The sequence below is a fragment of the Electrona antarctica genome (assembly GCF_951216825.1).
Source record: "Electrona antarctica genome assembly, chromosome: 4".
Taxonomy (NCBI): Eukaryota; Metazoa; Chordata; class Actinopteri; order Myctophiformes; family Myctophidae; genus Electrona; species Electrona antarctica.
In genome coordinates this window covers 27413767-27441292 of record NC_136809.1, presented here as the reverse complement: position 1 = coordinate 27441292, position 27526 = coordinate 27413767, and the positions used below count along the sequence as shown (strand labels likewise).

The window sequence follows — 27526 nt, the reverse complement described above, 5'->3', positions numbered from 1 at the left end:
TAAAATAGGGGAGACGGAGGGGTGGTCTTATGTTCCACCGGTGTTGATATTTTCCACCATGTCTGGCTGCCGTCCTCTGCTCTGACAATGCAATGAAAACAGCAGTGTGTTTGATCACATTTGGATAAACATGAGCATTGAACCAAGTTTATTCAGGGAAATGTGTCTTAGCATGAATTTATAGCAACGCCTTGCTCAACAGTCACTCTCAGCCATTCACACTGGGCACTATAAAAAATATAGTTTTAAAAGAATTTCTAAGGCAAGATGATAAGACAGTTCACACCAGCTATAAAAGATAAAATAAAATGGAGAACAATATAGTTATAGTTATCTACCTATTAATCATGATTAATCTGTCCTTATACTGCTCGCTTCTCCTCAGTGCATGAATTGGACCTCACCGCGATAATGGGAAGCACGCACGTGTCTGGGACTCTGCGTGTGTGTTAGTTTGGCCTAGCCTGTACCGAGACTAGGCTGCTCTTAACCCTGAACGGGTATAGACAGAGTAGACTCTTAGGCTAGTATTTATAGTTATAGTGCTCAGTGTGAATGGCCCTTTAGGAGCTGAGCATTTCAGTGCACTTAAACTTAAACAGTAGCTGAAGGAAACAGACAAAACAGTGATAATCATTACTGTATTTCCAACCTGTTCTAGGATTCTAACTCGCAACCTTTGAGTCCCGCCAAGCCCATGTGTTATTCCATTTCTGCTTTATTTCGATATAGTGAGAAACAGTCCAGCTATCCGGGAGTTGAACCGAGGACACGATATAGAAGGCATTTTGCATGTGCACCCTAACCATAATTGGCCATTGAGTCCCAAAACAAGCCCATTTATTTAAGTTTCATGCTATATCCCCTCAAGTAAAATGGATAGTATAGTATAGTAGTTTTTACAGATATGGCATAGTTGCAGAGCCATTAAGTGGGAGTGCCTGTCCAGGGCTAATTCCGCAAACCATCTGACCGATCAGTGCCACATTTCTTGTGCATGCTCTATTTCTATTTACATTCACATTGCTACAAATTGCTAAACAAGCTTTCAGTTTAGAAAGACATCTCAAAGAACTTTGAGATGTGTGATGCTGGCCCAAATCCAAAGAGATAAAAAAAAACCTGAACTACCGGTATCGTTCTATTAAGTTATTAGCATATAGAACTACATAAGCATGCTACATTTTATATCTAGACAATAGACATGCATTACGTCATGATTCACCAGAAGCCTGGATGGCTTGGTTCCAGGCTTAAAATAATTTATATCAATATTTTTTGGAAATCTCTATGGGAAGAATAGAATTATGGGTTTACATCTGTGGCACCACAAAACTGGCCACCACTACTATGCCTATGGGGGGAAAAGGGGAGTGGCAGAGCAAGCAAGTGGGTCGCACCTGACACTTCCTGCATGACCACATTCCAGTTGATCAGACTGGCCAAGTCAACAGTGGAGGAGCAGGATCTTTTGGGCTCTCTCTTTCTGTTGCTCTGCTGTCTGTGGGCGTGTGACAGTAGGTTTTATGCTCCTTGACACAGTATCAAAGTGTCATTCACACACAGTTGATGGAATAGGATGGTGCGGGTTGTTTGAAAATGTCTTGAAGATTTATTTTTGAAGAGCAATTCTAGGAGCAGGTAGGAGCATTAGGGAATAATATCCCTGATTACATTAATACATTTACTTCAAAGTCACATTGTGTATTTTTAGGAGCGCACACCCAGTCAGCTGTTATGTCTCTGTTTAGTGGTTTGTGGCTAGCCCCATATTCTCAGCTCATTCTGTAGCTCGAGCTCCGAGCTACAGAATGAGCGTAGGGAGAGGGCACATATGGGGCTAGTTTGTGGCATGCTGCTACACACATCCGTGATATGCAAATGTGGAGCATTTGGAAATACTTTCAATCTTTCTGAACCTAAATGCATGTACCTCATCTATATTGCATAATATTTGCCAAACTATACGCAGGCATTCCCTGGTTTGCCGCTGAATAGTAACATGAGCCAGAGGCAGTGGTATGGTGGCAATAACTGATAACAAGCAACAGGTGTGACAGGTGGACTGTGTAATGTACTGAGTCTTAGTACAACCAGCCATAGTTTCAGTAGTCTGAGGGCTCCATTATTTGTAAGATTTAGCTACAAATATGTTTTGTGTGTGTGCGTGTGTGCGTGCGTGCGTGCGTGTTATGCTTGGTTTCACACACCAGTCAGAGTCTGTATTTGAATTCCGCTCTGGGCACCAGTATCTATCTGTCATTGTTTGTTGACTTGAACCAGGCTACTGCCCTGTCAATGCAGGAAGTAATTACATCTACACCAGCACTAGGATTATTCCAGTTGACCTCATTTCAATCCTGTTTGATATGTCTGACAAAATAGTACTAGGACTATTATAGTAATGAGTATCATCCATTCCTTGCTTTTACTTTGCAGTGGTAAGCAGTTATCTAACTGCCTTTGTTTGTTTGTCTTCACACAGACCGCTCAGACAGGACCAAGCCAGATCACTCACATTCCAGGTATGTTGTCACTTGAAGTGAGTCATGAAGTTCAATAACATACTGCAAGGGTTCCCAAACTGAGAAGTTGATCTTCACCAGTCAACTGTGAAAATGTGAAAGTGAAACTGCGTTAAAGAGCCACTGTCCCTTTAATACCCTGATTTGCTGAGGGTGGATTTGTGAATGGAGCAAACAATGCACTGAGGAATGGACCAAATGCAATGTTTTTGTTGTTTGTAGACATACCAGGCTGCTGCCAGCCTGCTCCAATAATGTGCAGACCTCTGTGAAATTATGTAAACAACATTGCAGGTCTCAGTGAGATTATGTAAATAAATGTGAAAATGTCAGTGGAGTTATGTAAACAACATTGTAGAGCTCAGTGACAGTGATACGCTTGCAGTGAGCATGGTTGATCTATTTATTTTTATTTCATTTTTTGAATTATTATTATTATTGTTGTTATTATTATTAACTAGAGCGGTGCCCATTGGGCAATATAGCTGGCCTTGGAACGATGCAAGTTGGAAATGCATGCCCCACCCAGTTATTATGTCTGTGTCCCTTTCATGAAAAGAAAGCAGGGGCTCGCAACTCACTTTAAGATGCTCCAAACTTTATTTAGCGACAGGCAGGCAAAAGTATGGAGTTCTTTGTCAGGCATGCCCAAATATGGAGTCTATGCAGATTGTGATGTCAGAACAATCATTTTGATGTCAGAACAGGCCAGCTCCATATATGGAGACATAGGGGTGATCAGTTCCGTGATGTCAGAACAGGCCAGCTCCATATATGGAGACATAGGGGTGATCAGTTCTGTGATGTCAGAACAGGCCAGCTCCATATATGGAGACATAGGGGTGATCAGTTCCGTGATGTCAGAACAGGCCAGCTCCATATATGGAGACATAGGGATGATCAGGTCCGTGATGTCAGAACAGGCCAGCTCCATATATGGAGATATAGGGGTGATCAGGTCCATGATGTCAGAACAGGCCAGCTCCATATATGGAGATATAGGGGTGATCAGGTCCGTGATGTCAGAACAGGCCAGCTCCATATATGGAGATATAGGGGTGATCAGGTCCGTGATGTCAGAACAGGCCAGCTCCATATATGGAGACATAGGGGTGATCAGTTCCGTGATGTCAGAACAGGCCAGCTCCATATATGGAGATATAGGGGTGATCAGGTCCGTGATGTCAGAACAGGCCAGCTCCATATATGGAGATTTAGGGGTGATCAGGTCCGTGATGTCAGAACAGGCCAGCTCCATATATGGAGACATAGGGGTGATCAGGTCCGTGATGTCAGAACAGGCCAGCTCCATATATGGAGACATAGGGGTGATCAGGTCCGTGATGTCAGAACAGGCCAGCTCCATATATGGAGACATAGGGGTGATCAGGTCCGTGATGTCAGAACAGGCCAGCTCCATATATGGAGACATAGGGGTGATCAGGTCCAGACCCTGGCCAGAGGCTTTTGTGCTGGTTCTGGACAACGGTGTGTCCGACAGCACTGCACTCCCTGTGGGGACATGTGTGTCGAATTGTAAGTCGGTGTGGAGAACGGTTCTCGAGTTATTTGGATTACATTTTAGATGTTTGTAAATACATCAAAGATGCGATTATAATCCATCTTTAATGGATAAAGCCTTGGCCTGGAATCGGTTCGATTAATCAATCAGACCGATTAATTAATCGGTCCGATTAATCAGTCTGTCTTTACAGATACACAAGCCCAAAGTAACAGCTTGAACAGCTCTACAAGCTTACAATATTAAATAAAAAGGTATTAAAGTTAAATCTGACTTGCCTAAGCCTGCAGTGCAGATACCCTGTTACATGTATTTTTCAGAATGGACAAAATTATTATAATTTTTAAATACAGAATGAGATCATATCGACATCGGTAATATCGGTTATTGGCCATAACAGCAATTAATTATATCTGATATCGATATCGGCCAAAATGTCTCATCGGCACATCCCTAAAAATGACTAATGTTTAGTTCCTCAATGTAATGAACCAGATGGGACCAGGGAGCACTGTTCTTTCTCCCCAGATGCGTTACATCACCTGTTTAAAACCCTTAGGTGTCATGTGTGTTAACAACAGGTGAAAGGCCCACCCCTTCTTTTAAGAGACTTTTCATGGAGACCGTTGGTACACCACATTAACTCAGAGCTTAATACAGAGGGCGACTGTGGCTCAAGAGGTAGAGCAGGTCGTCCAATGATCCATGGGTCGGCGGTTCGAATCCCGGCTCCTCCTGGCTACATGTCGAAGTGTCCTTGGGCAAGACACTGAACCCCAAATTGCTCCCGATGTGCTGGTTGGTACCTTGCATGGCTTCCGCCGCAATCGGTGTATGAATGTGTGTGTGAATGGGTGAATGTAATGCACAATCTATGTAAAGCGCCTTGGATAAAGGCGCTATATAAATGCACCATTTACCATTTAGAGAATAATAGTGTCATTTGTAATAGGAGAAGACCTGAGAAGATAAAACTGTGTGACTTCAAAAAGTTTTTTTCCCCCAAAGTGTTAATTATGTTTTTGTTTATATGGATCCAAAGTGTTAATTATGTTTTTGGTTTATATGGATACTGGTTGCGTATGTTGCGGTGGCTGTGTGGGTGGTACCATTCACCTTCATGTTTCCTTGAGGTTGGTGTGACTTGGATTTAAACAGGTATAGAATTGTTTTGTTTTTTTTGTGCAAAGCTATAATTGATGGTTGCCATGAAGTTCTCGATGTAGACTGATTAATAGTTTTGTGTATAAAGTGTTACAGATTTAGTACATTTGGCCTTATATATATATATATATACCAAACCTTACAGTGCATTTCCACATGCCGGTAGGCTTACTTTTAGCAGAACTGAGCAGAAATTTGATCTTCCAGATTAACAGGGTAAAAAGAAGACAGAGACCATGGGAAATCCCCAACATTGTATTAGAGCTGACTAGTGGTCTCTGTGTGAAGCTTCATAGAATGGCGTGTCCTATGTGTAGTGTGCAGCTTTGTGGCCTCAGGCTAGTTGAATGAATCCTTTTGAGAAGTGAGTCATTACCACCAGGTTACTAAACAACCCTTTGTTAGCATGAGCTCCACACACCTCAATGTTAATGGGATTCTCTCTCTCTCTCTCTCTCTCTCTCTCTCTCTCTCTCTCTCTCTCTCTCTCTCTCTCTCTCTCTCTCTCTCTCTCTCTCTCTCTCTCTCTCTCTCTCTCTCTCTCTCTCTCTCTCTTCTCTCTAGCCAAGGTCCTCTCTCCTCCATACGTGCTGCCATCAAGCGAAGTGAGTTTGTCAAGTTTGAGTCTCTGCAGTATTCAAGAGCAATGCATCCATGTTGAGAATTGTAGTGTTAACTTGTCACAAAATGTAGAAAATGTCTTGTAAATGTGAAACAATGCTGCTCAGACCAATGGATAAACTTGCATGATCTTTTTCTTCCCTCAGCAAAAACAATTACTCAGAGTGACCGCAGCAGAGAGAGAAGGTAATGTATTGGATATATTCTGCATAATGATGTAAAACATATGAGCAGCATAGCCTCATCTTGTGCAGCTGTCTTAGCATGACATGTTGTATAGACCGATTCAGAAACGGGTCCCCTGGTCGCAGGCTCGCAGCGGACGTATTTCCTGTAGGCGGAGACGACATATCTGCGGTGTAAACTCACAGATCTTCTACTACATTGAATGGTAGAGTGACTGATGTTAGTCTGCTCAAACGTTACTCTTTTACCTGCTTTTTACTAACACTAACTTTACAAAGATGCCCAGAACTGGTTGGGACGAAGCAGTGAAAGGTCCTGAAAGAAGCATAAAGTCAGTCTTACCCAATACCCAATCTTTCTGTTGTATGAACACAAGGCTGCTGTACTTTATACCTCATACTAAGCATTTAAAGTTTGAGGTATAAAGTACAGCCTGCGAGTTTACACCGCAGATATGTCGTCTCCGACTACAGGAAATACGTTCGCTGCGACCAGGGGACCCGTTTCACTGTTGTCACCTGTAACAAGGAAAATAGTTGATGTGGTCCTGCACATACGTAACACATTTTTTGGCACAGCAGAGGAATTCAACATGCGCCTCTTGCTTCCTTGTAGACTGTGGTTATCTTTAGCGCAAAACACAAACTAATTATCAGTTGTCTCATTCCTGAGCTGTTTTACTGACAACCACACTGTCCTACAGGAGACCAGAGATCACCATCCTCTCTGCAGAGCCACTAGCCAGTAGCACCTGGTTCCCAGGACCCTCTGGGGTTTTCCCTCCTCCTCTCCCATCCTCTCAGCCTAGCTGGTCTGGCAGCACCACAACTACTTCCAAGGTAGGTCTGATTGGTCCCCCAGGGAAGAAAAAAAAGAACTTGAGTGTGTTTGTAATTTACAGTATGTGTGTGAACTCTATCCGTTCCCGTGTCTTAGCCCCCGCCATCCTATGACCAGGTGATCAAAGAGAAGACACAAGAGGAGCACATTACCCGGCCAGTAGCGGCTCCCCGTAAATCTACGTGCATCACCAGCAGCTCCACCCAGACTGACCCTGTAAAGAACACCTCTGCTGCCACTGACCCACAATGCACCCAGACTGACCCTGTAAAGAACGCCTCTGCTGCCACTGACCCACAATGCACCCAGACTGACCCTGTAAGGAACGTCTCTGCTGCCACTGACCCACAATGCACCCAGACTGACCCTGTAAAGAACGCCTCTGCTGCCACTGACCCACAATGCACTGCAGCTCCACAGTCCACAGAGAGGAAATCAGGTAGTGAGTCATATATCGTCGCTGATGGGCAGAGTGTATGTCCAAAACTGTTGGCCATACAACTAAAGTAAAGTTAGTGAGGATCGTTGCTCAAGGTAATCCAGTCAGGCAATGCATTCCGAGCCTGTAGATCTGCTATTTTCCCTATTATTGAAATTGTTTTGACACATTTTTGAAAATATTCTGCCTACAAGCTCAAAATAGGGACGCCAGATAGGAAGTGGATAACTTAACCCATTTAGGACAGCAACCCATTTTGCGGTGGTTGTTGCCATGTACAGCATGTCTTTGTAAATTTTTAAATACGTTTTTCTGAAAACTTATATAATATGGCTAATATGGTCTTTCCATCTGTTTCTTCACAGTTAAAAAGCCTCGAAAACCACCAAGACCATCATTACCTAAACCTTCATGCAGAGAAACTAGTGCTGGAACGGATGCATCTCCTCACAAGCAGGCAGTTGCAACCACCATAATATCTACCAACACTGAGAGTCTCGCTGACCTTGAACCCAACCCCCCAGACTCCACGCACACAACCAGCATCAGATCTGTCACAGTACACTGGGATGTTTACAGAGAACAGTCTGCAGAATCTGTTACCGTTACATTAGACTCGCTACATTTCTCCGCAGAACCTCCTCCCGTCCCCACCCAACACCCTGTTCCACTTCCTCGTCGTTCCAAAACCCCCAAGCAGCCAATCAAGGCTGACGTCAAAGTTCAGACATTGATCAGATTCAGTGAGAATGGCGACAGCGACGTTCTGACTTCTCGCACTGACCCTGAAGAGCTGCAAACTAATAAATATTTAAAGGAACTGTTGGAGGTGTTCATCGTGGACAGCCAATACGAGCAGAGCTCAGACACTGATGACCAATTAGACAATAGTGGGCAAAGTGAACATCAGCACAATATGCAGGCGCGTATCCTGGCCTTTGAAGGCCAGGTGTGCAATGATGGGGGAGATGGGGTAGAACCTATCAAACGGCCACAGCCTCGACCCAGAAACCTACAAAACAGGCCCCCAGTCGTCACCAAGCCTTCTGTAACCCCCAAACCTTCAGTCAAGTACCACAATGGAGAAAACCACAATCAAGAGGCGTCATTATTCCCCCAAATTCCCACCCCAGCTCCTAAACCTCAGCCTCCAAAGAAGCCTGTGGGACTGTCACGCACAGAGGAACCAGAGGCCGTGCCCTCCAAGGTGGCACTTCTGCCCCCCGCACGGCGTTCTGTACTCGTCAAAGCCAAATGCTTTCTCCTACAGGATGAGGACACGACTCTTCCACTGAAGCCTCCTCCTAAGGAGCCCCTTAAACCCAACCTGAATGTCAACAATCACAACTCCACCTCTCTGGTCAGGGAGAATGAATATGTGGAAACTCCCACAAGTAAGCATTCATTTAGAGCACTGTTTTCCAAACACTGGGTCGGGACCCATTTGTGGGTCGCGGACACATTTTTATGAGTCCTTTTATTTATTTTTTGTTTCCTACATTTTGTTTTTAATTATTATGATATCAAAACATTTTCAAAAAACATTCCCAAAGAAGGAAAAACTTTCAAGAATTAAAAACAAAATGAGACCAAGAGATTGGTCGAATCAGACTCCCTTGATCGATTAGTCGACTATTCGGCTAATCAAGGTCAGGCCTAGAGCATACTTTAGATTAACCCATTGATACCTTCTGGTGCAACCTATATGTTGTTTTACCTTTGAATCCGGATGCTACGTCTGTGTCTCATTAGTTATTGCTATACATGTAGCATAAGGTTTTCAGAAAACTTAGGTTAGGTTTTAGAAGGCATTTTTAAGAATCAGGTATCAATGGGTTAACTAAGCCAGACCCATTAAATCAACAAGGTAAAGTTCAGACGCATATAAAAGAGTAAAGTAGTGAGTCAGTTGTCATTTTGTGTCTGTAGAGCCTACCCCATTGAAACCTCAGCACAGTGTGGACAGTGCTGCCAGTGTCCCCTTCCCCATGAAACCTCAGCACAGTGTGGACAGTGCTGCCAGCGTCCCCTTCCCCATGAAACCTCAGCACAGTGTGGACAGTGCTGCCAGCGTCCCCTTCCCCAGACCAAGTGTAACGAGAAGACCCACCACCATCAGAGTACCCAGCAAGGATAGCCAACGTGAGTCTCTCATCTGTTACTTACTACATTGTAGGGCTGGATATTGGCAAGAATGTTGTTGTATGAGGTACATCATTGCGATCCATTGTGATCTTATGTCACAAATTGAGAAGAAATGTAATGGTGTAAACAAAACTCGGTACATAATGTGAGTACAACGGTTTACTACTTTGAGTAGAGCAGAGTATTTGTATTCGGTATGGTGAATGAAGTTAGGTTAATACTCCCACATTCTGCAACCACAATCTGTTCATTATAAATCAACAAATGCGTGAAAACTGATTCAGCATTGTGAGTTAGCTGTACTTTTATCTGTTCTGGCCCTGGGAGCTGTGCTCATTTGTGCAAATGGCAAATCAAGTCTATTGACCTTTATCTTCTATTCTGTCAAGAAAGAAAGCGAATAAAGGTAGTACAACAACATGGAGTCAACTCACTACAGTATACGTTTTTAGGAATTTAGCTGATGTTCTTTTTCAGAGACACCTTTTTTGCAGTTGAAAATAACTTACCAAGCTATATTTTACCTGTCTTAGATGAGTCGCTGGACTTCTCCGCTCCTCCTCCCCTGCCATTCCAGAAGCCTGTAGGCTCCCTACCGCCTCCTGTGGCCCACAAACCAAGCCTTGTTCCTGTCCTCCCCTCCACAGTAAGACTAGTCACTGAAGAGTGTCCTGCTTAATTATGATGCCATATTTACATTATAGACATTTTTACTATTACAGTATTGCAAAATTGTATTTGTAGCTCTAATGAAGCTGATTATTGCTCAAGCTGCAGACATTGCTGGAAAAAATGCTTAACATCTTTATTTATTATTATTATTATTATTATTATTATTATTATTATTATTATTATTATTATTATGTGCTTATACACTGTAATGTATGCTGGAGTGTATTGGATGTCTCCTATCTTTTACCTGGACTGCCAACGCCCACCTGCAGCTCCCCCAGTATTTTATATAGACACAAAGCAGCCATTGTGTAAACAACTGCCTACTGTAGAGTTAGAGCTATCTGGCTGGTCAGTCTGAAATCAATCCCTAAGTTTGGTGTGTGTGTGTGTGTGTGTGTGTGTGTGTGTGTGTGTGTGTGTGTGTGTGTGTGTGTGTGTGTGTGTGTGTGTGTGTGTGTGTGTGTGTGTGTGTGTGTGTGTGTGTGTGTGTGTGTGTGTGTGTGTGTGTGTGTGTGTGTGTGTGTGTGTGTGTGTGTGTAACATCACAAGTTGTATACATTTTATAGTGTTTGCTGGGGTTTATGGTTTCAGGCCACTGGGAATAGATGCATCAAGCCTGTTTTTACACCTGATCATATCTGGACTAACAAAGACATGTTTTTATGATCTACAGGAGTCCTTCAATACAGGGCTGGAACCGACCCTGCCTCCTCGGTGAGTGAAACAATACGCCGATTCACAATACGCCGTTTCACAATCTTAGTTGATACATATTCTGTCAATTATATTTATTTGTAGCTATACTGTACATACAGTATGTGCACCAAAATGTACAAAGCAGAGCTTCCATACATTGGCAGTATTCAAATGAACAGTAGAAGAAACGGAACACCTAACTCAATGATGAAGGTCTCTTTAGGACATGAGGTTGCTTCTGCAAGCTGGGCTCAGTTTCAATGACAAGTTCCCTATCTTCATCCCATGCACTTGTCAAACATCTTGCAGATAGATATTAGGATATTACCATGATTGAGTCAAGCACCTGGGGTTGTGTTCACACAGAAGACGCTGTCTGCAAGCCCGACTATAGGATCATCAGTGCCAGGAAAGCCATGCATGGGTCTGGCAAGCAGATTTCAAAGTTTAGAACCTTTATCGGTTGCCCCTAGTAAACCATCCCGGTCGTGTGAATTCAGATTATCATTTGTCTTCTGCAGACTGGTCTGGCCGCAAAGGCTAAGAGGGTGTTTTGCTGAAACAAAAAAAGAGATGGAAGAGCCAATTGGCATCAGTCAATCACAGAGCCCTGAGCACAGATGCTGATTTCCTCTTCCACTTGTTTACCAGGCTACTTTATAAGTACACTAGAAATTACATTCCTGGTGACTGACAAGGTTGTTCATGGATCTTTCATATGCCAAATAGTGTTCAACAATCCAACACATTGTCACTCCCAACTCATTACTTACATGACTCTTGGTCAGGACTCAGGACCCCTTGCATCACAGGTCAACGTATTGGGGTACTGGGTTTAGCTTAGCTTTTCATCCTTTAGGGTTGTGCGTACTATGTGACGCATAATGTGGACCATGTTGACTGGATGTTGAAACCACCTATGCATATAGGAAGAGAATCGTACATTATCTGTCCATCGGACACAAAAGGTTGTATATTGTTTTGATTAAATGTCAATATATGATGACTTGGGAGTGAGAATAATCCAGAATAATGAGAGCCCTGAACTACTTCCTTCAATGCATGAGGAGTGAGCAGGCCGCTTCTTATCACCTTAAAGGGGGAGTTTCCCCGGGAGGACGTAGCGCGTGGAACGAACACATTGTTCCAACCAGGCGCCCCAGCTGACCAGGGGGAGGCAGTATAGAGACCAGGATTACTGCATGTTTTTTTGTGAGGGTACTACCTACCCTAGGGGACATGGGGAAAACACGCAAACTCCACACAGAAAGACCCTTTTGCCAACCCCACCTAGTGTATGGGCACTGAAGACGCGAAGGAGAGAACACTGCCCCAGTGCCCACCTTCCGCCGGTGGGAATTGAAGTGTGCTGTTGTACAAATAAATATAAACAAAACTACTGTCTGTTGATTTGTTCCAGACCTAGTGGAGGGAGGAGCCTCCCACCTCGCCCGCCAATGGCCAAAGCAGGACCTGGAAGACCGCCTCCACCCCAGCTTGACGAGGCAGGAGCATCCAGTTCTACAAAATCAGCTCGGTTGGAGGCTCCACCCAAACCTCAATCTCACACCCACAAACCCAAGAGGAAAGGTCCTGTGTTGCCCCCAAGGCCCAACCCTGGGCACCGTCTCTACAACAAATACACGGTGAGAGACCCAACACTGGTGGTGTCTCATGTGGTGTAGAACTGTGGTGTTTGCCTAGAAGTAGTGTACTTTCATATCCTTGTATGTGAAGTCCCAGGCAGTACGTCTTCCTGACCTAAGACTGAATCATTACAATTCAGGCTTTTAGCAGACACTAATCCAGATTTACAAAGTAAAAGTTCAGACGAAATGCCATGAACATTTGTCGGCAACAAAAGTCAAGCGGTCAAGGAATTGGAGTGCTTGGAGAGGATAGGTTGGGTGGGATATTAACAGCTTGGAGAGAGGATAGGTTGGGTGGGATATTATTAACAGGAAAATACCCATCATCTTTCCTCCTGTGCCTATTGTTTACTACTCTCGACTGAAACATTAAATTGTCTGACTTATGAAAGCTATCTACACTCCTTAAAAAATATCACTACTTATGTGTTCTAATTGTTGTTCCCCCAGCTTGAACTCCCTCATGGAATTGCACTCTCTGACTATAATGGGACCAATACAGGGGAACTCTCGTTTCAGGTGACCAAGACAAGTTCTTACCATTTATTGCAACCAACTTCATTGTCACATCTCATGTTTACATGACACGATTTCTGGGTGGAATCAGTACATTCATGTCATCCAATGTATCTCGGTGTAAGATCTGTAGTAGAGACATTTTTATTATCTTCTCCAACAGAAAAATGAGGTACTCGTGCTGATTGAGGACCTGGACCATGGCACATTTAAATGTCAGGTAGGGGACGCCAGTGGTCGAGTGGACTTCTCCCACATGAAGATCATCACACCTCTGTCATCGTCTGTCCTTGCCAGGACTCACCCACAGGTAAACACCCTCAGCACTACAAGACAGACACACACACACACACACACACACACACACACACACACACACACACACACACACACACACACACACACACACACCTCTAACTATAGCATTGTTTGTCTTTGTTCCCCATACAGGACGTCGGTTCAGTTGGTTCTGGCACAAACAGTTGTGGAATCAAGGTCCAGGTTCTGCATGATTTTGACCCAGGTAACATTTCTTCTGTGCTTTTTTTTCCTCCTTTTACAATGCTGTTGTAAACAGCAGCTTCTTCCAACTCAGTTAGCCAAATTTAAATCCTTCCTCCCAGTCCACGATCTGGAGAAAGTGATCCATATTCTGTATATGTACAGGAATTGCTACTGTAACTCTATGCTCTCATGATTGCAGCTTGTGCAAAATTCCGCTATTAGACTCTTGACTGGCACCCGTAAGCGGGATCACATCACCCCATTCATCATATTATTTTCACATCACCCCTATACTGGCTTTCCTTCATCGGCTTAAAGTTTAAAGTTTTTGTTTAGCCCTCTACTCCACCCCCTCGACACATCTAGGTCAATCTGCTGACACAATGCTTCTCACACTCACAGTCTTCTGGCTATAATGGTTCTGGCTGAAGCAAAACGGTGATCGTGCCTTTTTGGTTGCTGTTTAGCTTTCCGATTAAATTCTGGACACTTTTCAATCCAGACTTAAGACATACCTGTTCTCGCTGGCCTTTGAACCATTTTAAACCATTATCCATGCCATGCAAGCCCCTTTTACTATATACTGAAAGCATGGTTCTAACTACCCTTGTAATATTTACTTTGCTTGTGAACAAGCACGGGGACTCACAGAATACACACAATAGTTTACAAATGGAACAAGCTATACGAGTATGCCTTAAATATCAAATAAATTAACAGTTTTTATTTGATTTGATTCCACTAGTAGATAGCAGATGTGGTTGAAATGTGTGTTGTGTTTTTCAGAGGGTCCAACAGAATTGAGGCTGAAGGCCGGAGACGTGGTTAACATGGTGGAGCAGGTGAACAATGAATGGTACAGAGGAACATGCAGGGGATCTTCTGGATTCTTCCCTATCAGCTATGTCAAAGTCCTGGTGAGATTCAACACTGGTGTTGCTCTTTGGGGGGGTCAGCACATTTACAATGATGTTGTGCTTGAAATGATGAATGAATGAAATTCTGGGCTTCCTTCAATCAGTTGAAGAAGACCCTGTTCACCCTGTCATGGTCCATCCACACGCAGACAGACGGGTTGCATGAGAGAGAAATCAGTGTTTTTCCGTATCGGCAGAGTTTCACATCAGCAAATCGCTGCTGTTGGGGAGAAACCACCTAACTCCAAAATGTACATTTTTCAGGAACTACAAAGAAAGAAAATTTCACTTGTTCCAAATTTGTATAACCAACAAACAGACGTAAAGGTTTTTCAATAGCATTGATTTACAGCAACACTGGCTGTCATGTCGGGCAAAAATGGAAGTGAATTATCAGGCCAAAGTGATTTATTTTGCAAACAATGCAAATATCTCTTACTTAGTGATAACACAGTACGGTTCAGTTCTTTTTTTCCAGCCTAATATTGAAGCAGTTCAGAGTGTCCATTGAACATGAATTGGTTCAGAACCCTAAAAGTTGGTTCGGAACTGATACCACAGAAATGGCTGCCAGTTAGTGAAAGCACCACGGTTCCAAGAATCTAGAACGGAACCAGTTCTAGATCCAAAGTTCTTTTGGTGGAAAAGAGGCCATTATAGCCTGACACTGAGACTGAATTTTCATTTCGTTTCACTTCATTATTCTGAATCGCCAGAAGATATTTCTTTAATGGTTGCGATTCAGGGCTGGAGCCAGGCTAGGGCCATTGTGTTGCGTGTGCTGTTTGGGAACCTCGACTGTTAAAGAAACCAATCCTTTTTTTCAATTAGTCAAATTCTTCAATACCTGTCTCTGAGAAGAAAGCAAAGCCAGCTGCTACAACAATCAGGTAACAGTGACACATTAACAAATACATAAACATCAGTCATTCAACACAACTTTTCAGATACCTATCGAGGTCAAAACATGCCCTTTTAATAAATAAAGGCCTATTTTTTTATTACTACAGATTCTGTTGTTTTTTCACAACTTGTCAGACAGTTTGAAAAAGCCATTGTGTATTGTGTTTGAAGTGGTCCGAGGTGCATGGCGCGGTTTGACTTTGAGGGGGAGCACAGCGACGAGCTGTCCTTCTGCGAGGGAGACGTGATCAGACTGCAGGAATACGTCGGAGAGGACTGGGCACGGGGACAACTCGGAGTCTTCAGTGGAATATTTCCTCTCAACTTTGTAGAGGTGATCCAGGAGCTGCCTCCGCCTCCAACTCAACAGCCGACCACCCAGCCCACCAAGATAGCACTGCCTGGTGAGACCGCCTCAAATACATAATAAATACATAATAAATAGTTAGATTCAATGTTATTTACTGTTTTCTTCTTTGTACAAATAATTCAATTTGGTTGCTCGCTCTTTACACATAATAAAACAAATATTAAATAAGTATAGAAATAGGCCTATACAAAAACATGCATGCATACATTATGTACTATTGTACATAATACTTTTAATAGGTTAATTGCTTACTTACAAGTACTGTTCATGTTGGGTTAGCACTAACTAATTTGTGTTTTCATCCTAATTAAACCCAACGTAGCTTGGGTCTGGGAGCTTATTCTAAAGTTAGCTATTGTAAGGCAATCGGGGTCAGGGTCAACTTATAAAATGTTACAATTACCAAGAATGTAAACATGTTAATCATTTTAAATGTGAAGATTCAGAATGCATCGACATATGAACCATGGTACTGCATACATTGTTAGTCTTTTGCCCCTCAAACTCAACAACTAAACGACTGTTCTATATTTCAATGAGCTGCCATTCATCCTTTTTCCCTTTGTGTTGGTGTTGGCTGGCATTTCCTGCTGTGGCATGCCTGGAATCTGTGCATCTGTTTACGTTTCATTAAAAGTGCTGTGTGGTCGCTAGGACTCGGGACAGCAAGCCTGAATGACCGATACACTGTCTAATGCAGTGTTTTCAGACAGGCAGTAGTGTAGTGGCGAGTGCTCCTACCCACATACAATCTCATTCAGTTATATGCCAAATAACTGTGTTGTGCAGTTATTTGCTTGTCTTACATTCTGCTGCACTAGTATAACCATGGTGTTGGTGTGTTTTCTTTTCTTCCTAGGAATGGCTGCTTCATCCAGTACTCGGTCTAAGCCCACTAAACCCATCCAGGTAAACTACTTGAACTACCAGCACCTCCAGTGAAGGGCGCCGTGTCACTCCCGAAATAATTTTAGAACGCATCTAACAGCACTAATATTTGAAGACACAATACAAAGGAGTATTTACCTAATGCAGGTTAAAAGTACACAAATGCATAATGAACTAGAAAAAGCTCCTCAGAGCACAGGTCAGGGAGTTTTTTTTGGCCTCCTGGTGGCGCTATAATAGGCCAATGTGAAAAGGGTGCCATTTCTTCTTATGCCAATTTGAACTATGAATACTTTTATTCACAGAAGATTAGGAAAGTGCCCCATCTTGTGTCAAAGCAGAGGTACAATACATACATGGTCCCGTTCTTTTGCTTTATGTTATCGGTTTCAACAAGTGATTGATTGATTGATTGAAAATTTTATTAACAGTTTGCAGAATTACAGTACATTTCAAGCACAAACTCAATACAAAGGCTGTTAACTGTGAGTGGACGACCCAATTAAGCATTACACTTGTTTACAACAGGGTCCACCATGTTCAATTCATCAAAACATTTAGAGACGTACAAATAGACACTTCTATATAGACAAAGAACAGTACAGGAATTCATCATAATGGAGGTAAAAAGGGAAAATAAACATATACAGTGAGGGGAAAAAGGGGGGGGCGGTGGGGGGGATTCAGATTTTACGGGGGCCAGTTTCGAATTGCAGCCATCCGTAGGTGCCCTTTGAGAGCGGTTTGAAATGTGATGAAATGTGATGAAATGTGATGAAATGTGTTCTATGAGCAGGGCCTGGCTGGAAACAAGTTCTTGAGCTTAGCCCAGATACCCTGGGTAAATATAGATTTCATTTCATTTCATTTCAAAGGAGTCAAGGGATTCGCATGTCTTAATGACTGTTGGTAGGGCGTTCCACATTTTGGTGGCATAGGAGCGAAAAGAATTTAGTCCCTTGTTTGTGCCGAATCTGGGTTGAACATGATTCGTTGCACTCCCTCTGGTGTTGTGGGTGTGGACTTCGTTAACATTAAGGAAGTATCTACACAGGTACATGGGTATCTTGGTGGAGTATCGAATCTTGTGGACCAGACCCATTGCAAGATGCTGTACTCTGTCGCCGACCCTAAGCCATGCCAGTCTGTCAAAGTGGGCAGGGGTGAGGTGGGTTCGGGGGGTGAGGCCAAGTAGGAGCCTGACCAGTTTGTTTTGGGAGGTCTGGAGCCTAGTTTTAAGGGCCTTTGAGGTGCTGTGGTACCAGGAGGTGCATGCATAGTCAAAGAAGCCTTGTACAAGGGCTCCTGTTAAGGTCTTCAAGGTGTTTTTGTTGACCAGTGAGGAGATCCTGTAAAGGAATCTTGTTCTTTGGTTGACTTTTTTGATTACGTTGGTGGCCATTTTATCACCGGAAAGATTAGCCTCCAGGATGGAACCTAGGTAAGTAACTACATTCTACATATTAGCCTATGCATAATAGAAGCATAATTGACGATACGACAGGGGTTTGGTTGCCATGTCAATTCTGTTATGTTGTCAAAGCAGCTTGCGCAGTGCATTGTGGGACATTCACAGCAGCATCGCATCCACTGTTGCATACTGTATGTGTGTTGCTCAGTAACACAAACCGCACACCCTCCATTGCTCTTGTCATTCCAGGCCTCTCAGTCAGGTCTGGAATGGGTTGTGGCTCTTTATGACTTCACTGGACAGAAAGAGGGAGACCTTTCGTTCCAGCAAGGAGACAGCATTCTGGTCACCCAGCACATCGATGGAGAGTGGAGCTCCGGTAGACTCGATGGCAGAGAAGGGATATTCCCTACAGCCTTCGTTGAAAGCAGCATTGGTACAGGTACTGTACAAACATAAAGTGACCCTCTGTTTACCATTACTTGAAAACGCACACACACACACACACACACACTTCAGTGTATCTTAAACCAGTAAGACGCCCTGAGGGCACGCATCTGCCATATATGGAGCGTGTCTTGACAAGAAGTGAGATTTATAGTGCCCACATCATGGTGTTTGGGGTGTTACTTTTTTAACTTGAACTCTGTTGTACGTGTAGGAGTATTATATTGTGATATTATACTGCACCATTACAAATTTACAATGAATGATGTTCCATGACCCAGTGTATTTGATATATCCCTGTCACCAGGCCAGTCATCAGGACTGGACCATCGGCAGGTTGGAGGTGAGACAAGTGGAGCGAGAGCCAAGGCTCTGTATGACTTCACCTCCAACTGCGACGAGGAGCTCACTCTGCAGGTGAACACTTTTTGTAAAAAATCTATAATTTAGAATAGACAAAATTATGTAGTATGAAAACGGTAGAGGGTGATGTAGGCTTGTGAATTTCATCAATTCACAGATCTTAACATATCCAATGATAAGCAAAATCACACACAATGGATATTGCAGTGGTTCTCAAACCTTTATTTAAAGGAAAACCCATAACCACTCCATTGTGTTCCATTTGTACACTCTGACCTCCATTTGGAACCCCCTCAAGTATCCGTGAGCGTCCCTGGACCCCACTTTGACAACCTCTGAAGTAATTGATACAGTGTAATGTTCAGGGTAATATATATATAACATTTTAAATCGACACGTTGTGAGCTTGTAGATCGACTATTTGAACTATTTTAAAAGGTTTTTTTTAAATAGTAAACAATGGCAATTAAGTTTAGGGATAAGGGTTAAGGTGTGGTGCAAGATATAGCCCATAGAGTAATATCTTCTATTCCCTTTCTTTATTTCCAGGCTGGGGACATTATCACCAACCTGGAGTCCATAGATGAAGAGTGGTTCCTGGGTGACCTGCGAGGAAAGCGGGCCTTGGTTCCTAAAGACTATGTCCAAGTACTGGGATAGCACTGTACAAAGTTCAGACCAGAACACAAAGGCAGACAGTGGAGACTCTGTCACTGAGACCCGTTATGTGCCTGAGATACTGTACATTCTGACTGAACTGAAATATGAGAACCTGTGAGAACAAAGAGACCTGCTTTCCCAGTGGAAATCTTCAGTGAAGTGCCTTCTCTACTGGAATGCAGTATTTTAAAACTTTTCAAGCAGTATGATTCATTTGTCTGACATTAAGAGGTAGTGTGAATGATTGTTTTCCATGTTATTTATCATATTGAAAATAAATTAAACTGTCATGTAATTGTTGACTAAAGGTCATTGGAAAATGTGTATGTACTCAAAGCCAAAGTTTACAAATTGTCCAGAATTCTTGACCACCATGACCAAACCATACTGTTATAGAGGGTATGCACATGACAACATCAGAGGAAGTTATGTGGGAATGCCTACTGAGTGGCAATAAACTACTTTCTGGCCTTGACAGCCCATACATCCAAACAGAAAGGTCTGATTGCATTAAACAACGTCATCACTTTGCCACTCACTTTATGCATGCTCATACCCTATATACATAAGATATATATATCAGAATTAGTTTATTTTATAACTCAATGTCCCACAGAGGCTGGCTATATTCAAGCTCATTCTAAGCCAGAAAAACATGATTTCAACAATTTGTCCCCTCTATACGTAGAGTACGAATGTGTTAATGAGTGAAATCAGCTGGTGAATGAAACCTTCAATATACCTTCACAGAAAAGGACATCTCTACAGTTGCACCATCTAGTGGCCACAAACTGACCTGCAGTTTATTTCATAGTTTTTCATGGCTTGGGAGATGGGTTGCCGTGGCCCTCACATTTAAAATAAAAAAGTGCATTAACTTTGATCCATAACAAAGTTAATGCATTTTTTTAAATTACCCCTACAAAATTGATCTAGTTTTAGTCTAACATTAAAGTACAATTTGGTCAGGGATCTTTATAAATCAATTTATTTATTTTAACATTTGGCATTAAAGCCCCATGGTTATATACAACCATGGGGCTCAAGAATCCACCACTCCTGAATGAAGTGCCTGGTGCAACGAACAGGCCCTGACAGGAGTCAACCCAGAGCCTAGTCCTTCCATACACCAGCATGATCAGTACCTCCCAGTACTGGCACTCTGGCAGAGTAGTTCCGGCTCAACGGATTGTGGCCCTGGTCTTTCCCTAATGGGACCCCACTGATTGAGGGAAGCTACTGGGACGTAAGTCGGGACTTGATCACCCCGGCTGGGTCACCCGAGTGAGGGGTATGATGTTGCGAGACCTGAAACCCAGATGACCTTAGAGGATACATCAGAGGTGAGGATATGCCCCAGGTGCATCCATAGCCCTCAGTAACGGGTCACTTCGGCTCTAATATTAAAATAGGTTATCAGTCACCAATATCATCCAAACAGCAACAGCTTTTTTGTTTTTAAGAGATCCAATTTTAGCAGCCATTTTTTTTCTCATCACTTCCATTTTCACTCTTCTCCCAATATCATCCAATCTTTTCAGGTAGTTGGTAATTGGTATTTGAGTGGAAAATGCATCTTACAGGAGCTGGAGAAATTCAATTACTGAATTTACAATAAATTATACACACCCAAGATCAGAAGCAAATGATCATTTAACAGTATAAAACTGCAGTTACTTCATTTTGTGAAGATCTGCCTGCTTGCTCAGGGGAGAAATTCAATTTTGTAACCAGTGGTGACCAGATCAAGTTATATTGTAGAACATTGTAACCTCACAAAGTTAGGTAGTGTTGCCAATAGCCAATATTTTTCAGTGGCGACGAAGATACCCATCTTCAGCAGTGGTTCTCAAACTTGTCAGGGACCCCCAAATTCATATGCATTTAGCTATGGACCCTTATCTGAAATTTGTATTTTTCCAGGGACCCCCATAAGAGAATTCACAATGTTTTTCAAAAATAAATGTACAGGCTCACAGCATGGCATTAAGTGATGCACTGCGAGTGTGAGCTTGTATTTCTGCCATTTTTGAATAGCCAACATAACAGGGTAAAGTGGTTAAAATGATTGCGATGCTATATCAACTACTTTTGCTGAGGACCACTTGGAACCTCAAGGACGCTGGACCCCACTTTGAGAACCACCACTCTACAGCATAGAATTGAACAAAAACAAGGCCATTATCCACATTTACATTTTTTTTTTATTTAAATTTGTGACATGGTGGTTTGTTCAGACAGTCTCCTGGATGGGGGGTTCGTAGCCGTCAGCGCGCTCAACCTTGACGCCTGTCTCGTCACCAGTGGCCTTGGCAGCACTGCCACCACCACCCTCACCATGCAACTCCATCAGTTTGCCCACTGCATATAAGGGGGAAAAAACAAGAAATTTTAAGCCATTGTAGAAAGGTTTAAGTTGTTTTGTAGCCTCTTTATGGCCACCAACAAGAAACTCCTGACTAATCAAATCTATAAAAATTACATCCATCCATTTTTTTAACGAAGTCCTGACCCCCGTCAGCAGCATTTCAAAGTTAGGACAAAAGTCAATTCTAAATTTAAAAAGTGCTTTCTCCATTACTTAAAAGCAACAAACAAAAAAAATCACACCCGTGTGAAGTGAGGGGCACTTTACCAACCCTTATCTTACATCATCGCGATAACATATCATAATGCCGATTTGCTCAGTGACAGACAAAATCAAACATTAAACTCTGTCCATTGTTGATGGCATTTAATGTTTGCGTTAGTGACAACAAACATTAGACTGTCCATTGTCAATGGCGTTTTTAATGTTTGTCTAGACAAGACAAACATTAAACTTGTATATCAAAAATATCCAGTTTTAGCTCTAGAGTGTCACATACATCATTCCCTGGCTGCAGTAGGAATAATGGTGGGCTTTGGCAGCTCTAAATGAGACCAAAACATTTCCTTGGAGTTCTCTCTTCCTTTGAAGAGGAAATGTAAGGCAATGTCAATGAAAGGTTTTCAAAAACATAATCAGTGTCCATAAACAGCCTGGAATAATTGGTTCCCAAAGTACGAGCAAAGGAAAATGGATTTGATACAGTTTATCCAAAATACAAAAATCACTTACACTCAAACTTTGGCTTCTTCAGCATCTTAACCTTCCGTACAAAGACATCGTGGAGGGGATAGATGGACTGGCATGCCTTCTCTATGTCCTTGCCAACGCTGTCAGGGATCCTGTATGATACAATCCACAGCACCGCATCAGTATAGACTATGGATATGCACCATTAAATGCAACACCACCATTGAGCATGCTTCATTCAAATATGAATGTACCATTACCCTCAGGGATTTAGCTCAAGGTGTCACTTACATCACGGCTCTTGTGCAAATAGAAACGACCCATTCACTTTTATACTATTAAACATGAATCCTATGATTCCATGTTGAGTTTAGCTTTGTTGCCTAAGTAAAACTGACTTTTTTATGTATATTGCAGACTTTCTAGCATACGCCGGACACTTTACATCAGATGTTCCCAACCACCGGTACGCAACATGAATTATAAACTTTCCTCACCAGGATTTTCCAAACAGAACCGGGGTTACCACCGTCCCGTCCCGTAAAATACGTAATCGTCCAGTATTTAGAAACTAAAAGACGTGTCCCATAATGAACTGATATGGGACGCACTTTGTTCCGTATTTAAGGTCAGGTAATAAATATGAATGACAGAGCGATTTATTTGACAATTCTGTTTCTGCCCCCTCCGCTCTCAAGATTACTGCCCGACTGTGCTATGAACCTGGTGCCCAGCAGTTCATTCATTGGCTCATTCACTCATGACACGACCAATGGGAAATGAGCACTTTCAGTGTTGCTAGGATACGACATACCCTGGGATCAGTGGGATGTATTCAAACCACAAACCTGAAAGCATGACAATGCGACGACAGTAAGGCTCAAAAGTCAGAACACGGGTTGGCATAACCTTTTTAAATCACCCTATCCTTGTTGATAACCCAATTTAGGTCAATGATACAATATTATGTAGTGAAATAATAATGTATAAATAGCAGCCAGTCAGACAGTCAACTTGTGTTTTGATGCACGACACTTCCACCATGACCTACTACAGTATGCATCCCTTTCAAAAGACACTTAAAACACTCATTCAAATCAGGAATTATCCATTCATCGGCCAACGTAAAAGATACATATTCTAGCAAGTCAGTCAATAATCAAAACCAGTGTCTACTTACAACTTGTTTACGACTTCCTTCAGGTCATTTGTCTGGACCTCACGGGTCATGATCTCCATCATCTTTTTGCGGATCTGGCGGACCTGTTGATGTTGGGCATATGACGTCTTCCTGATCTGGTTGGTGCGCTTCTTTGTGAAACCAACACAGAAAAGACGCAGCAGGTAGCCGTCAGTGGTCTTCACGTCCACATGTGCCTCGATCATAGTCTGGAGATTAAGGGAAACACATGAAAAGGGTATGACGCAAACAAATATAATATGCTTTCCCATCTCCACCTGATTGCTTTGCTGTATACTTCTAAATAGTAGAAAGCTAGCTACAGTGTTCACACCGCTCAACTACTGCACTCACTGGCAATTATGATTCACATTTAGATAATTTTGTTGTGCATTTTATGATATGCTGGAACATTACCAGCAACCGTGATCTTAAGATATGCGAACATTATTATTTGTGGAAGATAAACCCATGTACAGTAACAATACTTCAGCCCAAGTTAATGTTCTCAACCCACAATTAACTCATGCAGTAAGCACTGTAAGCGACACCCTTACCCTTTATCCCTAAACATGCCATTTTTTACTATTTTGAAAAACATTTTAAAATAGTTCAACTAGCCAATCTACAAGGAGACATTGTGAGCTTGTAGATCAGCTATTTGAACTATTGTAAAATGTTTTTTTAAATAGTAAAAAATTGAAAATTAGTTTAGGGTTAAGGGGTGGCACAAGATATAGCCCTGTGTTAATTGCATGTATAATGGTATTCAATTAAGGCATGATTTCATTTTCCAGTAAAATATTTTCAACATTAACAAAACAAAATGCATTTCCAACGGCATACAACTTGGAATTAAATGTATATTTCAGTGCATACATCCAAGCAGATCCAGAGTACACAACATTCCAAGTAACATCATTGAATAAGTTTCATCTAGACTAATTGACATTACCTGCCATTTCTTGACCATTGAACACATTTTGTCACGGGTCAGATCCATGCCGTGGAAGTTGGTAAGACAATTCTTGCCCTGGACGTCCTCTGTGATCAGCTTGAACTTACGGAAGGCTACCTCATCGTTCTGCAGGTCAGCAAGGCTCACCTCAAACACGCGGCCTTTAAGACCATCTGAAGCAATTCCTGGAGGGGGATGAGGAGATGGGAATCACATGTAAGAGTTTGACAAGAGCTTAAAATGAAATGACTTCTCAAAATTCAGGTATCACACAAGTAATCAGTGGGCCTAATATTTTTTACTGAAACAGTTTGCCATCATTTTTTCAAGACAAACTTCTTATGCATGCATGTGAACATATTATAGCCGCAATTTGCAACTCTATATTTTTTTATAATGGGATGAATCTAGAGTTGCAATACACTCCATTGACTCACCACTCATGCAATTTGCGTTCTGCTTGTAGTAAACAACGTTAAACTCACCAACATTGCAGCTCTAGGCCAAGCTTGAATTATCCTCTTTCAATCTGCCGAGCTTTTGTGTCATAAAAATCCACCGTAGACATGTTATGAGGTACTTTCTGTCAAGACATCCTCTGCAAGGGATTCTTTTTTATGACAAAAAGCTTGGCAGGTTGAAAGAGGATAATTCAAGCTTGCCCTACAGCTGCAATGGTGGTGAGTTTAATGTTGTTTGCAAATCGCAAACGCAAATTGGATGAGTAGGGAGTCAATGGAGGGTATTACAACACAAGATTGATCAAATTATTTAAAAAAAATCTAGTTGCAAATTGCAGCTAGTGAACATAGTATATCTGAAATGAGCTCCAAACTCAATAATATATTTTCTCACCACAGATAAATGATTGAGTTTGGAGCTCAGTCTAGTGTGCGGACCTTATTTACCTCGGCCCAGCACATGGGCGTTTTTAGGACGTGCGTTCTCCATTATCTTTTTGTAACAATAGTATATCTGCCAATCATAGTAATTCTGATTATGATTAAATGTTTGCATTTGCCTTAGTCTCAAATAGAGCCGTCTAGCCAGTCGATCAATTGGTCTGCTCGGTCTTGGCAAACGCTTGATCTAGCCAAGGAAATAAATAAACTCACTGGTTCCCTGAGTCCTGGTGACCAAGGTCTTGCCAATATTGCGGATGATGAACATGGCTGGTGCCTTGACATCGTACCAATCCTTCTTGGAAAAGGGGTCCACACTGGGGGAAAATAAACGGCAATGCAGCATTTAAGTAATTGTAATTAATTAAAGCAATTGAACATAAATCACAATTTCACCTATACCAGAATCAACCGGACCGTTTATTGTAGGTTTTAATCGCATATTTAGCAGTGCAGCTAGGTGCTGTCGCACACTATGAAGGACCTCAGACAACGAGTCAATTCAATTGCTTAACTTCCAACGACAACGTAGGGTCTATCCATCGTTGACATGACAGTTTTGACATTTCTTTTCAATTATTGTTGAGAAATGTATGGCCAACAATTCACGTTCGTGGGGGAACGGACTGCCATCTTTGCTAGCTAGCCTTAGCGTAGCTAATTCACGCAAACATTAGCTTCGCTGTGCCCTAGTGTTGCATTACATTTTAACACCCAAGATATGTATCGATTTAGGTGCGTTTTATCGTAGAGCTGGGGTAACAGGTTATTACAACGGTGTATGTCAGACAGTACAATAAGGAAGGGAATCAGCGTGACAACTGCTTGTAGCCCTGAGGCCGGTGGTGAAGTTGGGTGCCAGGGTGAGCTATTTATCGCACTCTGCCAACATCCAGTCATTATCAGCTTCATCCTTCATCTTTTATACATACAACTGTCACCATCGAGAAGAGCACATTCTACCACACAGTATATCACATGAATTTCGCTACTTACATCTTCTTTTTGGCACCTTTTTTGCCACCTTTGGTCAGCCTCTTATTCTTGCCGACTGCCATGTTGGCTTACAGGGAGTGAAAGAGGCGGAAGTAGGCGCTACCGCGAGAAATAAAGAGATCGTCTATTGCCGATATGTGGCTCATCTCGCGAGCTTTTAACCTCTATGGTTTTCAATAGCGCCATCTACTGGTGTCTTGATAGACTGAGATTGTAACGTGAGTGACATGAATAAATAGTTAATACATGAATTACATCGTCATTTCAGTACAGCCAGCCACTGAACAGTTTTTGCTAATGCCTACTACATAGTTATGCTTATGCTATAAAGTAAACCATAATAGACAACCACCAGGCCTAATATTGAATTTAATTAATATTCCAATACTGCAGTGCACAAGTAATTGTTCCACATTGTGACTACATGACTTTGGGTTTATTTTACCCTAGACCTTGATCTGTGAACAAGAAAAAACAGACACTTCCTAAGTTCCTGTCCATGTGTTATTGTATCACGGTTCACCCTGTCTACACTGTTATTTTCACAAAAGAGACAGTATTTGACTGTTGACCACAAACACTACCACGCATTCATCATGTAGACCTAGGCCTAAATAAAGATCTATTCTGTATTGATGTACAAAATACAAATACAATCAAAAAAGGACTGTCTGCAATCTGCATTCAGACTCCTGAGTCCTGATAAGCTCGGACGTCAATAATAATGTTAAATAAACCATAAGAAAAGTATAAACCATTCCCAAATGTGCATCGCTCATTGCAAGTTGTCACAGCTGAAAGTTGTCCATGGGCTATTGGCATTCAAAATGTCCCTTGATCCCCTTAAAAACAGATAGATATAGACAAACTAAATACAAAATGATTTGCAAAGACTCCCGTTTCAAATAGGCCTATTAGGTAATGTAATCACGAGCCACGAGGGCTTATTAATTATTCCTCTACCCTAAACTCTACTTTTCTTAGGTTTCAG

General features: G+C 42.2%; 2 protein-coding genes across 6 annotated transcripts; one reads left to right on the top strand and one right to left on the bottom strand.

Moving 5' to 3' along the window:
- The first annotated feature begins 1374 nt into the window (after window positions 1–1374).
- On the top strand, window positions 1375–19736 carry sh3d19 (SH3 domain containing 19). Of its 5 annotated transcripts, none has more exons than XM_079498865.1 (21): window positions 1375–1517; window positions 2486–2525; window positions 5776–5816; window positions 5979–6018; window positions 6722–6857; window positions 6976–7300; window positions 7663–8691; window positions 9227–9439; window positions 9976–10089; window positions 10783–10831; window positions 12234–12459; window positions 12913–12981; window positions 13142–13288; window positions 13429–13501; window positions 14269–14399; window positions 15231–15289; window positions 15474–15706; window positions 16532–16581; window positions 18221–18413; window positions 18726–18835; window positions 19331–19736. In XM_079498865.1, exons 1-21 carry the CDS (start codon window positions 1415–1417, stop codon window positions 19439–19441), a joined length of 3492 nt encoding a protein of 1163 aa, XP_079354991.1. In that variant the 5' UTR covers window positions 1375–1414; the 3' UTR covers window positions 19442–19736. The 5 variants fall into 5 exon arrangements, with proteins under 5 accessions (XP_079354991.1, XP_079354992.1, XP_079354989.1 ...); XM_079498866.1 differs by having other exon boundaries at window positions 6955–7030; XM_079498863.1 differs by having other exon boundaries at window positions 6955–7297.
- A 1886-nt stretch (window positions 19737–21622) lies between these two features.
- rps3a (ribosomal protein S3A) lies at window positions 21623–26681 on the bottom strand. Its single transcript, XM_079499073.1, has 6 exons — window positions 26536–26681; window positions 25753–25856; window positions 24635–24822; window positions 23680–23888; window positions 22542–22651; window positions 21623–21802 (listed from the first exon to the last, which is right to left on the bottom strand). Exons 1-6 carry the CDS (start codon window positions 26595–26597, stop codon window positions 21675–21677), a joined length of 801 nt encoding a protein of 266 aa, XP_079355199.1. The 5' UTR covers window positions 26598–26681; the 3' UTR covers window positions 21623–21674.
- Between the last annotated feature and the right edge of the window lie 845 nt (window positions 26682–27526).

Excerpts from the sequence above, each read along its gene's own strand:
- sh3d19 (XM_079498862.1), top strand. The coding sequence starts at position 1,415 with ATGACCACATTCCAGTTGATCAGACTGGCCAAGTCAACAGTGGAGGAG. Across the intron at positions 12,460-12,912 it reads GTCTCTACAACAAATACACG|CTTGAACTCCCTCATGGAAT; the intron begins GTGAGAGACCCA and ends TTGTTCCCCCAG. Across the intron at positions 14,400-15,230 it reads TCAGCTATGTCAAAGTCCTG|TCAAATTCTTCAATACCTGT; the intron begins GTGAGATTCAAC and ends TTTTTCAATTAG.
- rps3a (XM_079499073.1), bottom strand. The coding sequence starts at position 26,597 with ATGGCAGTCGGCAAGAATAAGAGGCTGACCAAAGGTGGCAAAAAAGGT. Across the intron at positions 24,823-25,752 it reads CACCAGGACTCAGGGAACCA|GAATTGCTTCAGATGGTCTT; the intron begins GTGAGTTTATTT and ends ATCCCCCTCCAG. Across the intron at positions 23,889-24,634 it reads CAATGGTCAAGAAATGGCAG|ACTATGATCGAGGCACATGT; the intron begins GTAATGTCAATT and ends CTTAATCTCCAG.